Below are 21724 nucleotides of genomic sequence, written 5' to 3'. Positions count from 1 at the left end.
TGAGTGTAATAGGGAGAGCAGAACGTAACCTTGTCTTGCCAAATAGTGTGAATAACAGTGCTATTTCACAAGCCTTACCCAGCGCATCCCAGAACTTCTGGATCCTGCATCTTAGGCTGACCCCAGTTGTTCCCCTTTCATTTGGCTGCCAACTGGGGCCAGGAAGATCAGCATAATTACCCGGAGCTCCCTCCCCTTGAATTCACTGAAGGATGCTTCAGCTTCCATGCTTCCAACTTTTCTACCCTGCGTAAGCCCCCATTTACCTGCCCCCCACACCCAAAAAATATGTCTCGTTAAGAGGAGGTGCCACAACTCCACCCCATATTTCTTTGAGGTACAATTGGCTGGTTTGCTATGCTGTGAGATTTTTAGAAAATTGCAAATAGTCCATTCTGATGACTACTGTTAGAGGATAAAGTTTGTGCAGACAACCCATTTCTTATAAAATATCAACTCAACTGAGTTAGGAGAGAGTGCATCTCCAGATCAGTATCCTGAAAAAAGCTGAATGGAAGCAAAGGACTAGTTGAGTACTTTGATAATAGCAGTAGAGAAACCAAACCATGCAGCTCATACTTGCTTGTGTAACCATCCCAGAAGATCTTTCAAGAGTGTGGGTCGTAGCCTGGGATGGGGAAGGGTGACAGATAATTTATTGAACTATTCTAGACTGAGAGAATGTTTGTACTCAGGAATCTGACCATAACCTGTATCTTAGGACTGGGATGCAAATATAATTTTATTATTGGGCTTTTCACCTTTTGTCTAATATTTAATCCTGAGTAGCCCAAGAGCCTACTGGAACACTATCAGACCTATAAGGTGGATAGAAAGCTGGCTAGATTGTCATGCTCAACGGGTAGTGATCAACGGCTCGATGTCTAGTTGGCAGCCGGTATCAAGCGGAGTGCCCCAGGGGTCAGTCCTGGGCAGGGCTGCCCGGAGGATTCAGGAGGCCTGAGGTCTTCACCGAAGACCAGGCACTTCGGCGGCAGGTCCCGGGGCGGAAGGACCCCCTGCCGCAGTCTTTGAGGCACTTCGGCAGTGGATCCTGGAGCAGAAGGACCCTCTGCCGCTGAATTGCCGCCAAAGACCTGGAGTGGAAGAAGCTCTGGGGGCCTGGGCCCTGCGAGAGTTTTCTGGGGCCCCCAGAGTGAATGAAGGACCCCGGTCCAGGGGCCCTGAAAAACTCTCATGGGGGCCTGGGGCAAATTGCTCCACTTGCTCCTCCCGCCCCCGGGCGGCCCTGGTCCTGGGGCCGTTTTTGTTCAACATCTTTATTAATGATCTGGATGATGGGATTAATTGTATCCTCATAAATTTTGCAGATGACACTAAGCTGAGGTGGGAGGTAGGTACACTGGAGGGTAGGGATAGGGTCCAGAGTGACCTAAACAAATTGGAGGATTAGGTCAAAAGAAATCTGATGAGGTTCAACAAGGACAAGTGCAGAGTTCTGCACTTAAGAAGGAAGAATCCCATGCACTGCTACAAGCTGGGGACTGACTGGCTAAGAAGCAGTTCTGCAGAAAAGGACCTGGGCGAGAAACTTATCGAGTCAGGAGTGTGCCCTTGCTGCCAAGAAGACCAATGACATATTGGGCTGTATTAGTAGGAGATTGTTAGCAGATCGAGGGAATTATTTCCTTCTATTCGGCACTGGTGAGGCCACGCCTGGAGTATTGAGTCCGGTTTTGGTCACCACACTACAGAAGAGATGTGGACAAATTGGAAAGAGTCCAGTGGAGGGCAATGAAAATGATTAGGGGGCTCGGGCACATGACTTACAAGGAGAGGCTGAGGGAACTGGGGTCATTTAGTCTGCAGAAGAGAAGAGTGAGGGGGATTTGATAGCAGCCTCAGTTACCTGAAGGGAGGTTCCAAAGAGTGTGGTGCTAGGCTGTTCTCAGTGGTGGCAGATGGCAGAAGCAGCAGCAGTGATCTCAAGTTGCAGTGGGGGAGGCCTAGGTTGGATATTAGGGAACACTGTTTCACTAGGAGGGTGGTGAAGCAATGGAATGGGTTACCTAGGAAGGTGGTGGAATCTCTATTCTTAAAGGTTTTTAAGGCCTGGCTCGACAAAGCCTTCGGTGGGATGATTTAGTTGGTGTTGGTCCTGCTTTGAGCAGGGGATTGGACTAGATGACCTCCTGAGGTCTCTTCCAACCCTAATATTCTATAATTCTATGATAACACTGAACCTCGCATCAAAACGCTTTAGAATAGTTGGTTATTCAGTGATATCTACAGCTTTGTAAGTGAAAACATACATGATTAGGCATTAAAAGGCTAACCGTTATTCGGTCCACTAATCAGATAAATTTTTGCTAACGTAGTTTCATTGTACCACTAGGGACATTCTTTGTTACATTATATGGGCTGGTGGCAAAATCTCTATGGGCTGTGCATGTGTGTGGGTTCTTACTTCATCACATATTGGTGGAGAAAGCCAGCAGAGGACAGGAAGATCTAAATGTGACATGTAAATTAACAGAGCCATTATGTGGACCTATTTTCAACTTGTAAAAAAGTATTTTAATATATTTTTCTAAGGTTAGTTGGTCATGTGTGCACAGTAACAATTTTTCATAACAGCTTTATTTGCAGAGATCAAAAGTCTTCATTTAATACAGCATTTCAGCATGGATCTCAGTTGCACAAAGATCAGATAATTCATAGGGTTCACATGGTGTGGTGTGTTGAGTTGGCAATGGAATTGTAGCTTTAGCTAAGTCATCTTTATAGTTTTGTAAAAGAAGACTTTTTAAATTTAGTATTTCACAAATTGGGATGAGCTGTCATTAATTTCAATTTCCTGCTTCTGAAACCTGAAAGTCATGTATTCGAAAAATACACCAAAATAGTTCAAAGTAGGGTGGTCAAGCGATTAAAAAAATTAATCTCAATTAATTGCACTGTTCAACAATAATGAAATACTATTTAAATATTTTTGGATGTTTTCTATATTTCGAATATATTTATTTCAATTACCATACAAAATATAAAGTGTACAGTGCTCACTTTATATTTATTTTTTATTACAAATATTTGCACTGTAAAAAACAAAGAAATAGTATTTTTCAATTCACCTAATACAAGTACTGTAGTGCAGTCTCTTTATCATGAAAGTTCAGCTTAAAATGTAGAATTATGTACAAAAAATACCTGCATTCAAAAGTAAAACAGTGTAAAACTTTAGAGTCTACAAGTCCTCTCAGTCCTATTTCTTGTTCAGCCAATCACTCAGACAAACAAGTTTGTTTACATTTGCAGGAGATAATGCTGCCTGCTTCTTGTTCACAATGTCACCAGAAAGTGAGAACAGGCATTCTCATGGCACTGTTTCAGCTGGCATTGCAAGATATTTATATGCCAGATGCGCTAAAGATTCATATGTCCCTTCATGCTTCATCCACCATTCCAGAGGACATGGCCCATGCTGATGATAGGTTCTGCTCAATAACAATTCAAAGCAGTGCGGACCGATGCGTATTCATGTTCCTCATCTGAGTCAGATGCCACCAGCAGAAGGTTGATTTTATTTTTTGATGGTTTGAATTCTGTAGTTTCTGCATCGGAGTGTTGCTCTTTTAAGACTTCTGAAAGCATGCTCCACACCTCATCCCTCTCAGATTTTGGAAAGCACTTCAGATTCTTAAACCTTGGGTCAAGTGCTGTAGCTATCTTTAGAAATCTCACATTGGTACCTTTTTTGTGTTTTGTGAGATCTGCAGTGATGGTGTTCTTAAAATGAACAACATGCGCTGATCATAATCCAACATTACTATAACATGAAATATATGGCAGATTTCAGGTAAAACAGAGCAGGAGACATATAATTCCCCCGCAAGCAGTTCAGTCACAAATTTAATTAACACATTTTTTTTAATGAACATCATCAGCATGGAAGCATGTCCTGTGGGATGGTGGCCAAAGCATGAAGGGGCATATGAATGTTTAGCATATCTGGCCCGGCAATGCCGGCTACAAAAGTCCCAATGCGAACATGTATTCTCACTTCCTGGTAACCTTGTAAATAAGAAGAGGTCAGCATTATCTCCTGTAAATGTAAACAAACTTGTTTGTCTGAGCGATTGGCTGAACAAGAAATAGGACTGAATGGACTTGTAGGCTCTAAAGTTTTGCATTGTTTTGTTTTTTGAGAACAGTTATCTACATTTGTAAGTTGCATTTTGACGATAGAGATTGCACTGCAGTACTTGTATGAGGTGAACTGAAAAATACTTTTTTGTTAATCATTTTTACAGTGCAAATATTTGTAATGTGTGCAGTGTACACTTTGTATTCTGTGTTGTACTTGAAATCACTATATTTGAAAATGTAGAAAAACATTCAAAAATATTTAATACATTTCTATTGGTAGTCTATTGTTTAACAGTGCAATTAATTGTTTTAATTGCGATTTTTTTGAGTTAATTATGTGAGTTAACTGCGATTAATCAATAGCCCTAATGCAAACCTTTTTCTTCTCCTCCCTTCATCCCCACGTCTTTTTAAAAAATAAAAATAAAAAAAAAATCAGTGCTACACAAATGATGTTGTTAGAATCCACTCCAGGTGTGATTTGAGCCATCACTACTTTGAACCCATTATGAGTGAACATTTGGAAGAGGTTGGGGATCTTCCTCTTAGATGTTGTTGGGGAGAAGCAGCAGCACCTCAATTTTAAAAAACATACAGCATAATGCAGTGGTCCTGCATTTTAAAATATGATTGTGCTGAAGATACAGAGGACTTAAGTTGATGCAAAGATAGAGCTTGAGATAGTGTCTTGGTATATTTACACTCTGAGTTTCAAAACACTAACTCAGCTGGCAGAATGCTATATTATAATTACAAAGTCAACTTCTCATGCCCACATTTCATAATCATAAAGAAAAGCAGGTTACCCAAAAATTAAAATGTAGGATGAATACCCTTTAGCTGCTCCTCTCCTGACACTTCTCAGTACCATATAAAGCTGCCTCCTTTGTATAATCATGCAAAGGAAAAAGCTCAAATTATTCTTTTCATAATGTAGCAAAAAGATTCGGGGGGAGGAGGGGAAAGAGGCTGTAATCACAGTATTTAGTAATGAATTCCCAGAATTCAATATGCAAAGCAAAAATATCTCACCCTGGGGGATGAGCAAAAGACAAGCTGAGCCAGCAAAGCCTCAGGGATCGGACACCAACATCAGCAGGGTTCTGCTTGTAGAAGCCTATAACAGCATTTGTAGTCTTACCATTTAGGAAACCAACCATCACAGTGGAGAGAGGGAGGTAGTCATTTAAAAATAACTCTATTGATTGGATGCTTTCAAGTAATTTAAATGCCGAGTAAACACAAAAACATTGTCTCCCTTCACATATTTATTCCTCCTCCCCCCTCTTCCCCGGAAAAAAGTCTTTTGGTTTGGATTCTTCTAGAAGCTACTTACTGTGATATTTTCATCTTTCTTCCCCGTCCCTCCTCCCCCCACTCTTTCTTTGGAATAGAAATATCCACAATACTTGTTCTGCTTGGGTTTACATATTGAGTAGGCAGCTGATGTAGTACTGAAAAAAGCTTTAGTTTAAAGAGAGGAGGGAGGAATATGTTGAGATCTCAGTATTTCTCAGTGTTAATGTTAATTAAGGAGAATAGTAAAACTAAATATCTGTTATTTTGTTTATGATGTTGTCGTACTTTAGTATTTAGTACCCTAGGTAGCTTCTTTTTACTCCAGTGAGCTAGATAAGCCTGATTACACTGGCAGGGTGCAATTGATGGATGACTGTCATTATCTTTTCAAACCTGCGTGACACTTTAGGTATAGAAGATGATAATTAAATTTTCAAGAGACTACACTGAGATTATAAGATTTGGGTATTTTTTTAAAAAATTACTAATGTTTTGCAATCCATGCTTTTATTTCAAATTGAGCAAGAAAAACAATATTCAAGACTTCATGTAACACACTTTTTTTGTTGTTGTTGAGATGCTCTCTCCTGCTCCCAATAAATATATATGGTCAAATGTATTGGTAATGACTTGAAACTGTACAGGTTAGCACAATACATTTAATGAAACCTTGTCTGAGACAAAACACTAGAGGATCATAATTAATGTCTCATTTTCTGCCTGTTGCTATTGATTACTCATTCAAGGTCCCTTTGTTCTCAAAATGGAAACAACTGTATTTCATATCACTATGTAATGAGATTCTCAGGATAGGATTCTTTAACATGCTGATAATTGCGAACATATCCCTAGAATTTAAATTTAAAAAATTTACATTATAATATAATATCACAAAAGTCAGTGTTTTCCAAATTCAGAGTTTATTGTGGTCTGTTTGTATAAATTTGTCCAAAAAACCCCAGAAAACTGAATAGAGTTAAAAATACAACACTACATGTCTTAGTTGTTTACTTGGACTTGACTGTGATGAATGGCATGTGACTCGGGTAAGTTGCCGTCTTGTCACCAGAAGGTCTATAAAGTAATAGAATCTCCCACGGAAATTACTTTATTGCATTATTAACTTTATACGAGCTTTTTCAGTCAAAAAGAAGTGTACGTATAGAACTTACCTAATGAGGGCAAGCTTGAAAGCTTCTCTCTCTCACCAACAGAAATTGGTCTAATAAAGTATGTTACTTCTTCCTCCTTGTGTCTCCTTGTTTAGTGGAACTTCACTGTTCCCATTATCACCACATTTTGTTCAGTTATACACAAAAATACTAAGGTGAGTCAGAGTTAAGATTGCTTATGTCATAAACAGATAGTTAAGGGATAATGTCTCTTTTACCTGTAAAGAGTTAACAAACAGGGACCCAAACACCTGACCAGAGGACCAATCAGGAAACAAGATACTTTCAAATCTAGGTGGAGGGAAGCCTTTGTTTGTGGGTTTTGGGTTTTGTTTTGTGCTCTCTAGGCTCTGAGAGTGACCACACATACCTACAGGCTCTCTAATCTTCTGTTCCAATTTTGTAAGTACAAAAGTAGAAAGACAGTTTAGTCTTTTTAATTGTTTTTTCTATATTTGCAACTGTGTATCTGGCTGGTAGAGTTTTACTGTGTATTTGGGTGAAAGTATTCTAAATTGTATTTCTGCTGGAGAAAGCTTTCTTTCTATTGTCTATAAGCTGAAAGACTTGTAACTTTTTACCATCTAAATTGCAGAGATAGACCTTTTATTTTTTCTTCCTTTTTATTAAAAGTTTTGCTTTTAAGACTTGTCTGATTTTTTCCCTTGTTGAGGCTCAAGGGAGTTGAGTCTGTACTTAACAGGGAAGGAGAAGGGAGGGGGAGAAAAAAGGGTGGGGGAACCCACCTGATTTCCCTGTGTTGTGATTCAAAAAGTTTGAATCACGGTGATCTTCTAGTGTACCCAGGGCGAGAAAGATCTGGGAGGAAGAAAGGAGAAGAGGTAATCCCTTTGTTTAGATTCACAGAGCTTGAATCTGTATATTTCTCCAGGAGCCCAGGGAGGGAACACCTGGAGGGGAGGAGGGGGGAGGGAAATGGTTTATTCCCCTTTGTTGTGAGACTCAAGGAATTTGGGTCTTGGGGCCCCCAGAGAAGGTTTTGGGGGAGACCAGAGTCTATCAGGCACTCTACTCTAAGTCCTGATTGGTGGCAGCAGTACAGGATCTAAGCTGGTAATTAAGCTTAGGGGAATTCATGCTAGTACCCATATTTTGGATGCTAAGGTCCAGATTTGGGAATTATACTATGACAGCTTACTTAACACAAACTCACCAAAGCAATAAAATAAAAATTTAAAGCATCTAACAGCATATGACTTCGCTTTCTCCACTCGGAATCAAACATCTTACACAATGGCAGACAACATACCAAAAACTGAACTCTGCCCCACTGAAAATTTCCCCCTCTCCCAGCATCACAAACATACCAAACTTCTTTTTACGATCGGTTCTGTATGCTTCTGGAAATCATTCGTTCATGCTTAGGAAAGTGGATGCTGAACCAGCAGCTCTTACTTCATAGAGGGTCCTGGTCTCTGTCAATCTTGTTCTCCATCAGTTAATCAAGGTACATAAGGATTCAGTTAAAACAACATTAACACATTCATTTTCTTTTTGATAATTACCAAAATAATTATATAACCCCAAAAATACCCGCTGAATGCATACTACATTTTTTTGACTATCTACTTTGACTTTGTAGCTTTTCAGCTAGAAGGGCCTGAAAAGAGAGACTCAAAATATGAACTATTTGGGAAGGGGGATTTTAATTGATTAAATTTCAGAAATGATTTGGCTAACTTTCTTGAAACTCCTCAGAAGATTCAAATAGTTGTGGATTGCATGCTGAAAATTTCAGTCATATTCTGTTTGGGTTTTTTTGGTATTGAATGTTGAACTCCTGTTTCACGTACAAACCAGAATACAACCTTACCTATGGCATAGCAATGGCTTTGCCATAATGAAATATTTATAACAGGATAAACTCTGGCCTCTTTTTCATATAAGCAACCCCTTACTAGTTGGCTAATAGGTACAGTTGTGCAAGCTCATTGTATTTGAGGGCAGAATTTTGCCTCAGGTAGCCAAGACTAGAAAATTAGATTGCTTAAGGACATATTAGCTAACATACTACAATAAAAGGAATACGGTTAGGCAATGGAGGTACATAGTGCCGAGTGTCCATGATCACACTATGACTTAGTTCCAGGAGTCTAAGAGCTCCATAGAATTATTACTGATCTGGTTTAGCCATGTTTATTGCAGGCAACTGCACGAGTGCCACCAGTCCGTGACTGGGCCAAGTGCCCTTCCGACCTCAATTCCGATCTTCAGAGATTGATGTGCGGAGACTTTGTTGCTGAGGCGAGTAAGCCAGCAGTAGCCAGTGATGACTCTTGAAACCAGTTCTCAATTATATGTGCCTAATATGGATAGTCAAAACATCTTGTATTCAGTAGTGGCTTATGACAACACATGCAAATGCCTCCAGCCTGCTGATGTCTTATTTAAGCAACATAAGAGAATTGGCAGTATGCAGGTTTGATGAATCTGTACTTTTGTATATAGTTTCACATTCTTTTGGTTCCAGACCCTGTGCAGGTCCTTTAAAGCTGAAGCTGCTAAACCAGTTTTCCGTAGGATATCTGGCAGGCTATGCCTATCTGATAACATTTTACAGCCTAGATAGAGAAAGTCATCCACTACTTCCACAGTTTATCCAGAAGCACAGATGGCGCAAAAATTGTGATACAAGACAACATTGTGGATTTTTGTGTTTGCCCAAGAAACTCTTAGCCCAAGGGCAGCTCCCTCATACTGGAAGCTCTCTAGTGCATCCTTGAGATCGTTTGTGTCCTGACGAAACTGGTCATTGACATCCACTTAATCCAAGTCCGTAGAGAGGTTGAACTGACAGTTATACTGATATTAGCATGTATATATTCAAGGAGCCAATCCATTGCACAGCTGAACAGAGCTAGGGCCAGATCACATCACTTGTAGTGTTTTAGGCCAGAATGGCATCTACGGCTTTCTCAAATGCCTATGTTTATAGCTGTCCAGGCTAATTCTGCATCATCCAGGAAAGCACCAAATAGACTCATAGACTCTAGGACTGGAAGGGACCTCAAGAGATCATCGAGTCCAGTCCCCTGCCCTCATGGCAGGACCAAATACTGTCTAGACCAACCCTAATAGACATTTATCTAACCTACTCTTAAATATCTCCAGAGATGGAGATTCCACAACTTCCCTAGGCAATCTATTCCAGTGTTTAACTACCCTGACAGTTAGGAATTTTTTCCTAATGTCCAACCTAAATCTCCCTTGCTGCAGTTTAAGCCCATTGCTTCTTGTTCTATCATTGGAGGCTAAGGTGAACAAGTTTTCTCCCACCTCCTGATGACACCCTTTTAGATACCTGAAAACTGCTATCATGTCTCCTCTCAGTCTTCTCTTTTCCAAACTAAACAATCCCAATTCCTTCAGCCTTCCTTCATAGGTCATGTTTTCAAGACCTTTAATCATTCTTGTTGCTCTTCTCTGGACCCTCTCCAATTTCTCCACATCTTTCTTGAAATGCGGTGCCCAGAACTGGACACAATACTCCAGTTGAGGCCTAACCAGCGCAGAGTAAAGCAGAAGAATGACTTCTCGTGTCTTGTTTACAACACACCTGTTAATGCATCCCAGAATCACTGTTTGCTTTTTTTGCAACAGTATCACACTGTTGACTCATATTAAGCTTGTGGTCCACTATGACCCCTAGATCTCTTTCTGGCATACTCCTTCCTAGACAGTCTCTTCCCATTCTGTATGTGTGAAACTGATTGTTCCTTCCTAGGTGGAGCACTTTGCATTTATCTTTATTGAACTTCATCCTGTTTACCTCAGACCATTTCTCCAATTTGTCCAGATTATTTTGAATTTTGACCCTGTCCTCCAAAGCAGTTGCAATCCCTCCCAGTTTGGTATCGTCCGCAAACTTAATAAGCGTACTTTCTATGCCAACATCTAAATCGTTGATGAAGATATTGAACAGAACCGGTCCCAAAACAGACCCCTGCGGAACCCCACTTGTTATACCTTTCCAGCAGGATTGGGAGCCATTAACAACTACTCTCTGAGTACGGTTATCCAGCCAGTTATGCACCCACCTTATAGTAGCCCCATCTAAATTGTACTTTCCTAGCTTATCTATAAGAATATCATGCGAGACTGTATCAAATATATCAGGTTAGTTTTTCTTTGTGACAGCATACTTGTGCAGGATTTTCACAGATGCGTTATGCCTTAGGTAGCATAACATGCTCACTTTTATGTTGAAATCAGGGAGTAAGTGCCACTTCATCAACAAGGAGATGGGCTTCTGCACCTTGGTAAACCTGGTAGGACCTTAATATATTATGATTCAGGACCAATATACCTTCCTTGTCTGGCCATTGCTCTATATCCAGGTTTCTTGATAGATTCAAAGCACCTGAATCAACTTCCAGGGATGGTAATGTTGTGAGAACTGCAAAAGGAGAGTAACCTTAGAGTTGTCATTTATTGTTCCAGAAAAAAATGGCCCAAGAATAGTTTTCAAGCCATTTCTGGGACAACTAGATGTGGTGGTTATATCTCTGAGTATAACAAGTTCATCATGTGGTGGGACAGATTGCATTACTGGCGCTAGCTGCGGATAGAATTAATCTTCCTTAACATGTTGCACCCTTGGTGGGAGCATGGGCTACAATGATGGACATCTTCCCATGCAGTGCCTCAACCTAGCATACAGCAGTCCATCAGAAATAGTGTGCTACGTTGTGAGTGTTTTATTAAGTGTTTGTAGGATGAATGCCACCCTGTTTATATGACTGGTTCCTCCAGAGTACAGTAGACTAGTGTCCTCCACAAATTGTTGACAGTTATTGTTGAGTTTCATTTCGGTTATTCTAGCAACTTTGAATGTGATGTCTTTCCATTTCTGGGATTACAAAAAGATGATACCCAACTTGGTTTGGGGTTAATACATTCCAGGTGGCAAATCTGGTGGATTTTCTCATCAGTAAAGAAAGTCATAAACATTATGGAGTTTGTCCTAAAGCATAGACCAAGTTTCGTAGGTAATGGGTAGGGCGGCAGTATATGCAGCACTACTTTGGGTGTGGTCACCCCTGCGCCTGCCAATGCAAACGTTGGTTCCATCTGGTTCTGGCTGATAGTATCTGATAAGGGCCACTGCTAAGGGTGTTATGAGTGAAGACCAACACTGGATGCATTGGAGAAGAGGAAAATACTCCACAAATAGTATTGAAGTGAGATGAACTATGACCTCAGATCGATATGTTATGTGCAGAAGGGGGTTGGTGTCCCCAAACACAATCACCATTCGACATCTCCCCCTGTTTCAAGAAAATAAAGTGAATCAAGGGATGTCCAATGAAACATGGTTAGCTGATATATTTTAACTAAAATGTTTTTGAAACGAAGACAGACAGAATAGTACCCTCAAAAATGTTGGTGGTGGTAATGGTGAGCCCTTAGAGGAGAACCTTGTGTCAGAGGCAACCAGCGAACCCATTTTTATATTAACATTTAAAGATGTTAGTTAAAAAAAGTTAGCTAACAAATTTTTAAGCATTACCTTATTTCCTAGTCTAGAAATAGCCCAAATCTTTGAAAGCCTTCAGAGAATATAATGCAGAGAAATTTTAAAACACTTGTTAACCCAGATTTTCATTTTCATAAATTATGCTTTGAAAAATCAAAAAACTGCTTACCAGAGTGTTCAAATTATTTATTTGCACTATACCAAAAACATCATTATAGAAAGCAGGATGCTGCTTCAGAATCCGATTGTGTCAACAGAATTTTGGAGGTCCATAGAATTAAGAGAGAATGATCTTTTAAAAAATAGTAGGAGTAACTTTTTCCTTTCTTCCTTCCCAAAATCTGTGAAAGAATCCAGTTTTAAACCTATTTGAAAATATATGTTTGCTTCAAAAAGCAAACAAACAAAATATTTACTATTCACAAAATCATAATGGCTTAATTAGGCATAGAGTTAATTAGATTCAGTTAATATGCAAGTTGAAGCTAATTAAATATATATATTGCAGTACATGTAAAAACTGTTATACAAATCTAACCTTTTGTATTCTGAAAGTAGACACATTCCATGTTTATGTGTGTGTGTCATTCTTTTATGTATGTATGTATGTATGTATGTATTTATTCCCTGTGTGTGAATAGGTGATTCTTCTTTATTTCATCCTTCTGTGGCATATTCTGCTGAATCACCCCTTCCCCTAGAATGCTGTAGCACTTTTACCTCTTGAGGCAGGTCACGTTGATTCCACTGAGGCCATCATCAAAGCTGTTTCCTGGATTAAATTGAAGGGTGGGTGCAGAAAAGCAGTGCAGCTGAGTGTACTCTCTCTGCCTCCATAGCCAGTCATTTTCCTCTTTGGAATTAGGGCTGTTCTGTTACTTGGTTGACTGAAATAAAAATCTTTCCTTTTTTCTCGTTAATATTTACTACAATTATTAGAAAAATTCCTTTATATTAATTGTCTTGTTTATTTACAACATGAGTATTTGTTTCATGTAATTCAGAGAGGCAGTTGCTTAACATGATGTATGTTTATCTGTGATGACACTAATCCAGGCAGTGTTAGCCAGTGTTTCTGGAGGATAACTAGTCATTGATAATTCCTTAGTAATTGGATACATATTTAGCAGATGAGGTTCTAGGTGACTGAGGACTTGAACATTCTGTATTAATGCTAAAATCTAAGCTATGTATCATCTCTGTAAACTGATGCCTGTGAAGAGACTAGAAGCAGTTAGCCCAGGGTAGCCTTGTACTGATAATACAAAGCTTCCTTGCTAGTCATTATATCCTCAGAGGTATTTGTGTATTCCTTTCTCCATCAGGTGCCATTAGGACAGGATCAATCCTAGTCAATATTGCTTCTCAATTGGTTCAGACAGGCAGAAAAGTCAATAAGATGAGCTAATGACATCTATTTTTATTTTACTGTGGCAGATAGATAGAGAAAAAACTATATTTAACCAGTTGTTCTTACTATGCCTCACTCAGTTGCAGTAACATCAGAAGAATATACTTGGAGAATAACTCCATAGCATAGATTTACAAATTAACCTGTGCTGCTATTAGATTTGTACACAATATGCTGTGTGTTCTGAGACTTGCTGTATGCAAGTTCTGTGATTATTCCGTTGATTTCTATGTCTGACTAGCTCTAGACTCCTAGTTGCTGTATCATGTCAGTACTGGAGCCACTGACTAACATTTCTGCTTCAGTGTAAAATAAATGCAATAACAAACCAAAGGAATGGATTCTTTTAGTTGTATTATAATACGTAGTAATGAAGAGTTCTTGAATGTTTCAACACTTATTTCATGTCCTTGCAGAAATAATCGGGTTATGGTAAAACTTAGGAGGTAAGCAAAGGTGACAGGGGCTTGGTGTGTTTGACAACTCGAAAGATTAAGGGTTATAGTTTTCATGAATGTAGGCTGACAGCTGAGAAGTAGGGGTTGGGAGGGATGTTGGCATCTGTCTTTGGGGAATTACTTGGCAGAAGTGAATTGGTAGAAGAGAGCATTTCCGCACTCATTGTCCTTTCCTTCCTTCAAGTGTTTTCTCCTAAGATATCAGAAACTAAGTACTCACTTCTCCCAGTATAGGTAGAGATTGTCCATTTGGATAATTTCCAGAAGCATCTCCTGATGGCTGTGTGAAAGAGATGACCTTTTGAGGTTACCCTTTTTAGGTACAGGGAAACCCCCAAATGTGTCATGAAAGCTACTGTAATTACATACGGTCAGTTGCTGGAATGCTCCAGTCTCTCTCTGACTGCTCTTATGACAAACAAGGTGGGTGAGGTAATATCTTTTGTTGGACCAACTTCTGTAGGTGAGAGAGAGAAGCTTTTGACCTACACAGAGTTTCCCAGACTTGAAGAAGAGCTCTACCTAGGTCAAAAGCTTGTCTCATTCAGAAGTTGGACTAATAAAAGAATATTACCTCACCCACCTTGTCTCACTAATATCCTGAAACCAACAAGGCTACAACAACACTGCATGCTCTTATGAGTGACATCTTGAGACAGCTGAATACTGACTGGAATTTTTCCCCTGCTATATCGGCCAATCTGAGATGTTTTTGCAAAGCAGGAGGGTAGTTTCTTCCAAAGTCACATATTCCTGGGGTGCAGGCAAATTCTGCAGCCCTTTGAGCAACCTTAAAATAGGCACACTACTTATTACTGACTGGTTTTCATTTGTTCCTTTAAATGACGTTCGGTGGGAAGCACTGAGTTGCATACCCAAACTAAGTTCTCTGTATGGTGGTCACCCCTAAAAACTGGCCAAATGGTTTAAGTAGCAGCTTTGATAATTCAGTAGCACTGCAGAACAATGAGGTATATTTATGTATTTTTAAAAGGCAAACTGTACAGGTTTTTGAAAATGATCTGGGAAAGGAAAGGAAATTGCTTCATTCCCTTTTTGTGCTTTGTCTACTTTGCTTTTCCTGGAAGATTCTCTAGACCGACTAAAGAACTAGTAAGATTATGGCATCATAGATATCAAGAATGTAAAATCTGATTCAGTGGATAAGCTAATTTAATTCAGGATGCTTTAAAACTTTTTGCGTTTTGCTAACACCTACTTAACTCAAATTCCCTGTACACTGCTGGAAAAGAAGATATGTAAGAAACATCTAGCATCTCTGTATCCTCCAACTAAAACAGGGAAATTCAGACTTGTTATTCCTGAAGCTAATAAGGTTAAAACAAAGCACAGACTTGCCTCCCCTTGTCCCTTTTTATTTTTAAAGTCAAGTTTTCAGGCTTGCTTTATTCATCTTAAAGAAGCAAAAAAGATGGTACGCGGCAGCTGAGGGCAAGGGGTTGTAAAGGTGGTATGGTATCGAGCCTTGTATCAGCATAAAGTAACACAGAGTTGTTCCTTACACTATGCGATCCCTGGGCTACATTTTATTCTGACAGCTTTTCAGCACCAGAGTTATGCAGAACAAATGGAGAGGGACTGAGGAACTAGAGATGGGGAGGGATACCTCAGTGGTTTGAGCATTGGCCTCCTAAACCCAGGGTTGTGAGTTCAGTCTTTGAGGAGGCCATTTAGGAATATAGGGCAAAAATTTGTTGGATGATTTAATTGAGGATTGGTCCTGCTTTAAGCAGGGGGTTGGACTAGATGATCTCTGAAGGTCCCTACCAACCCTGATATTCTATGATTAGTCGTGTTGAGAGCCTATCAGTGACCTTGAGTAACTAGCATCCTCTCAGAAGTCAGGATGGAAAAGATGAAGATGTGGATGATAGTGTCAACAACATGAACAGAAAGAAAAGGTCAGATCTTGGACATTTTAAGAGGAAGAGATAGCAAGATTTGGATGTGGGACCCCTGAATCTGTGGACTAGTGAGAGGGAAGAATTGAAGAGAGAAGGCACAGGTTACAGGCCTGAGTGATGTAGAGGATTGTGGTGTGACATAAAAAGGAGGGAGGGACATATAGAGGGTGTGACATATAGAGGGAGATTAGAGAGTGCTTAGTAGGAAAGAAAAGGAGTTACATTTATCAGTGCCAGGACTGAATTAAGTGCTGTACTTGTCATGGCTGCAGCTTGGGGACAAAGGTGGCTGCAACTTGTGTGCCCAGGGGCCATTCTGGCTGCTGGAGATCACAAGAGAACAACAGTGCTGTAGCTACATCGCTTTTCTCCTAGTTATGATGGGATGCAAAGTAAGGTGACATAGACCCATTGTATTGGCATGAAATAACCATCAGCAGTTTCAGTGGAATGGTGAGAGTGGAGGCCAGATTGGCTAGGGTCAAGAAAGGAATTAGAGGAAAGGAATTCACGGCAGCTGTGCAGCATCTAGCGCACCTTTTGGTGAGATACAAGTACTAAGCCACTTGGTTTTCACATCACTAAATTTGACTTGAGGATAATTTTGAATGTTAGTGCCATCTGTATACTGAATTGTTTACGTCATATGATTTGGAGGGTTACTGAAAATCAAAGCTAACTTTTAGCCCCTGTAAAATACACTGCTGCTTGGAAAACTCTGTTTGAAGGTGCATTTTTAAAAAATGTTTAATAATAAATTATTTTCAACATTTCCTGTCACTTGTTGTCCTGCAACTCAATTATCAGGTATTGTTAGCACAGTTTAAGCCTAGGCTAACAATATTAACTTGTCCTAATACCCAGCAGCATGCTTTTAGCTGCTCTTCTTTGTATCTGCGTAATTATCTTGGAGGTTGATTTGATCACAAATTAGATTCGTATAATAAAAGCAAGGCTATAAAACATAAAATAAATTGGTTGGATCTGCACCAGGTTTCAGGTGGTGGTCGAGCATGAAGAAAAAGAGATCAAAGAACTTACATAAGAGATGCTAGTTGGCTCAGAGTTGTCATTAAGGTATATTACCGTAGATGCCAAATTGTTAAATAAGAAATGGCTCATGCAGTGTGGACTGTTAATGTATGGGAGGTATTCAGTGTTACTGTTATAGAGAAAGGGGCTTCTTTTGTTCAGTAGCCATATATTTACTTTATAGAGAGCACCCTGAGTTTCACTCTGAGTTTTGGGTTTGTTTCAACCTGTAACTGCAGAGCTAAGCATGTTTTCCACCTTCAATGGCAAAGGCCCTTCTCAGCAACAAAATCTCAGCCCAAGATTTGGGTTAGTGATGAAACCCAAAACCAGGCAGGAGCAACATTAAAATTACGCTTTAAACGATGACTCATTCTCTCTCTCTAAGCATGTGTAAATACAGAATTGCTTACAACATTGTCACCATTATTGAATATTCCACACATTACATGTAATCAATGTATACTTTGTCTTGTGTTTTAAATTGCTCTTCAGGATAATTTCTCCGTGTTTATGAATTCACCAGTGTGTGCATACTAAATCTGAATAATATATCCTAATCTCACACTGTAAATATGGTATCTTTTAACGGTTTAATCCATTTTTCTTTTATTACAAATTAAGCAAATAAATACCATTTTGTTTACAGTATGGTATGATGTATTAGTAGGTAGACCTTTTAAGTGGAATTAAGTCCTTTTGCCAGACTCACAGCAAAATTTATTTTGGTTTTTAAAATTGGGCTGTAGGTCTCTCTGATATTGCAAAAGTTCATTCTCTGAATAATAATAATAATAAAAAATATCAACATTTCTTTAAACTTTAAGACCTTGATTAAAATTTAAATAACTGGCTAAAGCTGTCAGAAGCAGCTAGCATAATTAATAATTCATTTACAACGTAATTTAAAGCTTAGTATTTCAATAATTTGCTTTTCATTGTTTGTTTTACAGTCCAGTCTGCTTCGATCAGATATGGGGCTTGGAAGCCCTGGTCAGTTGTCATCCTCAGGAAAACCTGGAACACCATATTACCCATTTTCTTCTGCAAATCCACGTCGAAGACCACTTCATGACTCATCAGCTCTTGGTCAGTAATGTGGACTATTCTTAAACCTTTAACACTGATGCGCTTTTCACAGCCCACCTTATTTTAGATAATATCTTTTTTATATGTTGCAAATTATCCTTTCAAGGGCAATGTCTGCTACTTAAGATAGCTAAATAAGGGATAATGAACTGTAATTTTGTTTAATACATTGATTTGAGTTCAGCACTGATCAGTATTGCATAAAAAAAATTCTTAATTGTGTAAGCAGTAATGACAGATGGATAGCAGTTGATGACTAGCTGAAGTAGCTGAGTGCCCTTAACCCAGGCCATCATTAACTCCTGGAAATGCCTGACCTTGAGGTCATTACCATTATACACTATGAAAATGTAAAGGGAAGAATAATTATCCTTTTTTTTATGCTTGAACTTGCTTTGTTCTGGATGATCTGGAGTTGCATGTAGCTAGTTTAAGGATCCCAGTAATTTATGTATCAGTTAAAGATAATAATCAATGGGAAAATGAGACTTATTTAGTGTATACCATCAGATGCATAACAGGTTTGTTATGTTGTTAGCAAAATATGCTTCAAGGAAGTTTTTTAAGATTGGTCACAATTAAATAATATTATGTACCTCATATTCTGGAGTTGCTCCCAGATAAGTGGACCTTACTGTACATATTACTGTTAGTCACTAACAGAACATCTGACTACTGCAAGTTGTAAAGTCTTCGTATCAACCAAACAATCCAGTGCTCAGCCATTTATATTACTTTATGATATAAATGCTCTTTAGTCTGAAACTATCCAACATAATGTGAAGTCCAAGTTGAAAATATTTCATTTTGTATGCATGCTCTAGTTTTTTAATTTTTTTTCTTTAAATCCCCCCATCTGATTTTCCATTTTAGAAAATTATCACAAACTGTAGTTTCCATTTTTAGGTCACTGAAAATGCTGTCGTTATCTGCTTTATTTCTGCACATTTTTGGCTTTTCTTCCTGTGTGCTACTTTTACCTACATACATCAAATAAAGATTTATTTAGGCTTCATAGTATGTGTAACTTGACTATACTTAACTTTACAATTTTAACCATTGTTTATCCATAACAAAACTTCATGAAATGAGGCCTCTTTTCTTGGAGTTTTAGCAGTTAATAGAAGTTATCCATTTGTGTGACTTATTTAAATAGATACTGAATATGTTTGAAGTAATGTTTTTTTTAATGTCTTAAATTAGAAATGGCAGACTTTTTAGAATTATCCTTTACAAAAATTATAAGTAACTCCTCTTTGTCCATTTCTGACATTCAAACTCATTCACGAAGATAGTTGCCATTTAGTTTGAGGGAGTGCCTTTTTTTACACGGTCCTTTTTAACACTTGCTTCTTAACACAGGTAAGAACTGCTAATAAAGAAACCTGAAAAGTTCTCCAGGATGTGGCCGAGAACAGGAACATTTAAAGAAAATGTAGCCTTACTGGACACTCAGTAGAACACCTTGCGAGGAGGCTGGCCAGAGTGCTAGAGCTAGGATGATGGACAGTTATGTAAGAGACCGAGGGCTTGTCTACACTGCCCCACAGTTCAGACCAAAGTGTTGCCCTGTAACTCCCTCATGTGGACGCTGCAGGTGTAAACTAAAAGTATGCTAGTTCACATTTAATGTAATCCTCTTCAGATTACTGCTTCCCCTGAAAATCAAAGTCAATGTGAACATGGCACGATTTTAGGAAAGGGCACAAATGTGTAGACATAGCCACAATTTCAGTTGCTGGATCTGATCTTTACTCCTGTGCTGATTGAATCAGCTGTGACAGAATGCTGTAGAGCACATGTTCTGGTGTTGAATGGGACTGGTGTCTGGTAACTGTATAAGTGTCTCCTCTGGACAGGTATGGAGCAACACTGAATATGAAGTGAGACACTAGAGATATGTGAAACCTTCATAGTGGGAATTCCAACTATGTCAAACTAGTCTAGTTTTAGGTACTGTTGCATATGTAACGTTTAGGATGAATTATGATTTTATGTGGAAACTATATAAAATTGGGTGGTGTTACAGGTTTTTGATTTAAGACTAGGTCCAATTTGTTGTTTCCAGAGGAGTTTCACGCCAGCTTATGGTGCTTGTTAGAAGGCAAAAATCAAGGGACATAAATCTTTGCAGATCTGTAGTGGAGTCCTTGTTGTCCTTGCTGGAACTGAGTGGCTGGAACTCAAGACCTGAGAATTTGTGGCTGTAAAGTAGGGGTGCTCTCAGCCAAAAGCCCACCCCCTTGAAAATGTATGCAATAATTTTAAGCAATACAGTGTAAGCACTTCTGAACTGTAATTTTTCTCTAACATAATATGTGGCACATACCATAGTAGAGGTATCCTGAGGAGAAGTGAGGGATAGAAAATAAACTTGTTGCTTTTATTATCTTTCTTTTCCTGAACCTTCTCACCTTTATTACACTATGGAGGAAGAAGAGACTTTTCAGCTTGCTACAACCAAATGTTAAATTAACTATTTTAATTCTAAATCAAGATGGAAGAGTTTGTTTTGTATTATGGTTGAAAACTGGATGAATCCAAAGTATAAACGATGATGTCACCAGATCAATTATTTATTGGGGCAGACCTGTAATGCCAGGAAATCTAATTTGCATGTTGACTGTAGTGGCTGAGTTAAACTTTATTTTGTGCATTTTTTCCCGTTCTTAATGTATGCAGTCATAGGCTTCCCTGGTGACATGGAAGTCAATATTAGGGTAGAGAAGTGGGTGCCATATTTCCAATTTTCCAAATGTCTGAAAGATGGTTTGGATACTTTTGGTGACTTGTGAAGAGTGTTGACGAGTTGGTTAATCAGCTTCACTGTTGCTAGTAGCTGAGGTGCAACAATAAACCCTGCATTTGAATGTTGTAATCCATTTAGATGAAATTACTGTTTTAAAAAGCCACAGTTTACATTAATATGGATTTTAATGTACCATAGAGGTGTTTGTAATTGCAATTTTACCAAGAACGCAAGCAGGGGATTCATTTATGTCCACAGTCAGTCCACCTTCCACCTTGTGCACTTTACAGGCCATTGTTTAGTGAATGCATTATGGTATTGATGTACCTAATAGTGTTATTGTTGTCAGGGGTGACTGCCTTTCCACAAGGAGAATCCCCTGAGATCAAAGGTAATGTGAGCGAGGCAGGATTGTAGAAAAGGGCACAAATGTGTTAGTCATTGTAACCTTCTTGTAATGTGTGTAAGGCACCTTTCATTGCTACAGAGGAAAAGATGCATAAAGCTAGAAAATGGGGACTGTATTGTGGGAAAAATAAATAATCAGTTGTTTAGTGCGGCTGTTCGTTCTTGTTACTCTTTTGTAACACAGCATAGCTGATGAAATGTGTTGTTTTCTGTGTGCAGATCCTTTACAGACAAAGAAAGTAAGAAAGGTGCCCCCTGGTTTGCCTTCTTCTGTAAGTACTGAATTTTTAACTTCTAGTAAACAAATTGGGCTCAAAGCGCACTGTTTACTTGACATACAAATCTTTTAAGTTATCATTAGGAAGGCTTTATCTAGTGACCATAAACAGCCAACCTATTTTGGATCAGTTCCTAAGGTCTAAATACATATTTGATGTGTAGTTTTTAGATTTCATAGCAATGGTTTGCACCTCACTCATATGCACTTACCCACTTGTCCCTGTCATTTGAATTCCCCTCTTGGGAAGAGAGCTGGGCCAGGAGCTGTCAAAGAAGATCTCCTGTACAGGTCTTTTGA

General features: G+C 39.0%; 1 protein-coding gene across 11 annotated transcripts in view; it reads left to right on the top strand.

The window, feature by feature from the left end:
- Nucleotides 1-21724, top strand: part of TCF12 (transcription factor 12) — a 322968-nt gene that overhangs the window by 232868 nt on the left and 68376 nt on the right. For 8 of the 11 annotated variants that reach the window (XM_050967944.1, XM_050967948.1, XM_050967942.1 and 5 more), the window contains 2 exons: nt 17855-17990; nt 21367-21419. In XM_050967944.1, the coding sequence (XP_050823901.1) occupies nt 17855-17990; nt 21367-21419 (189 nt within the window). The remainder of the gene's footprint in view (nt 1-17854; nt 17991-21366; nt 21420-21724) is intronic. The other 3 variants (XM_050967941.1, XM_050967940.1, XM_050967943.1) reach the window with 1 other exon arrangement.

Source organism: Gopherus flavomarginatus, chromosome 9 (genome assembly GCF_025201925.1).
Source record: "Gopherus flavomarginatus isolate rGopFla2 chromosome 9, rGopFla2.mat.asm, whole genome shotgun sequence".
NCBI lineage: Eukaryota > Metazoa > Chordata > Testudines > Testudinidae > Gopherus > Gopherus flavomarginatus.
The sequence above is the reverse complement of the archived record's forward strand: the minus strand, read 5'-3'. Positions and strand labels throughout refer to the sequence as shown.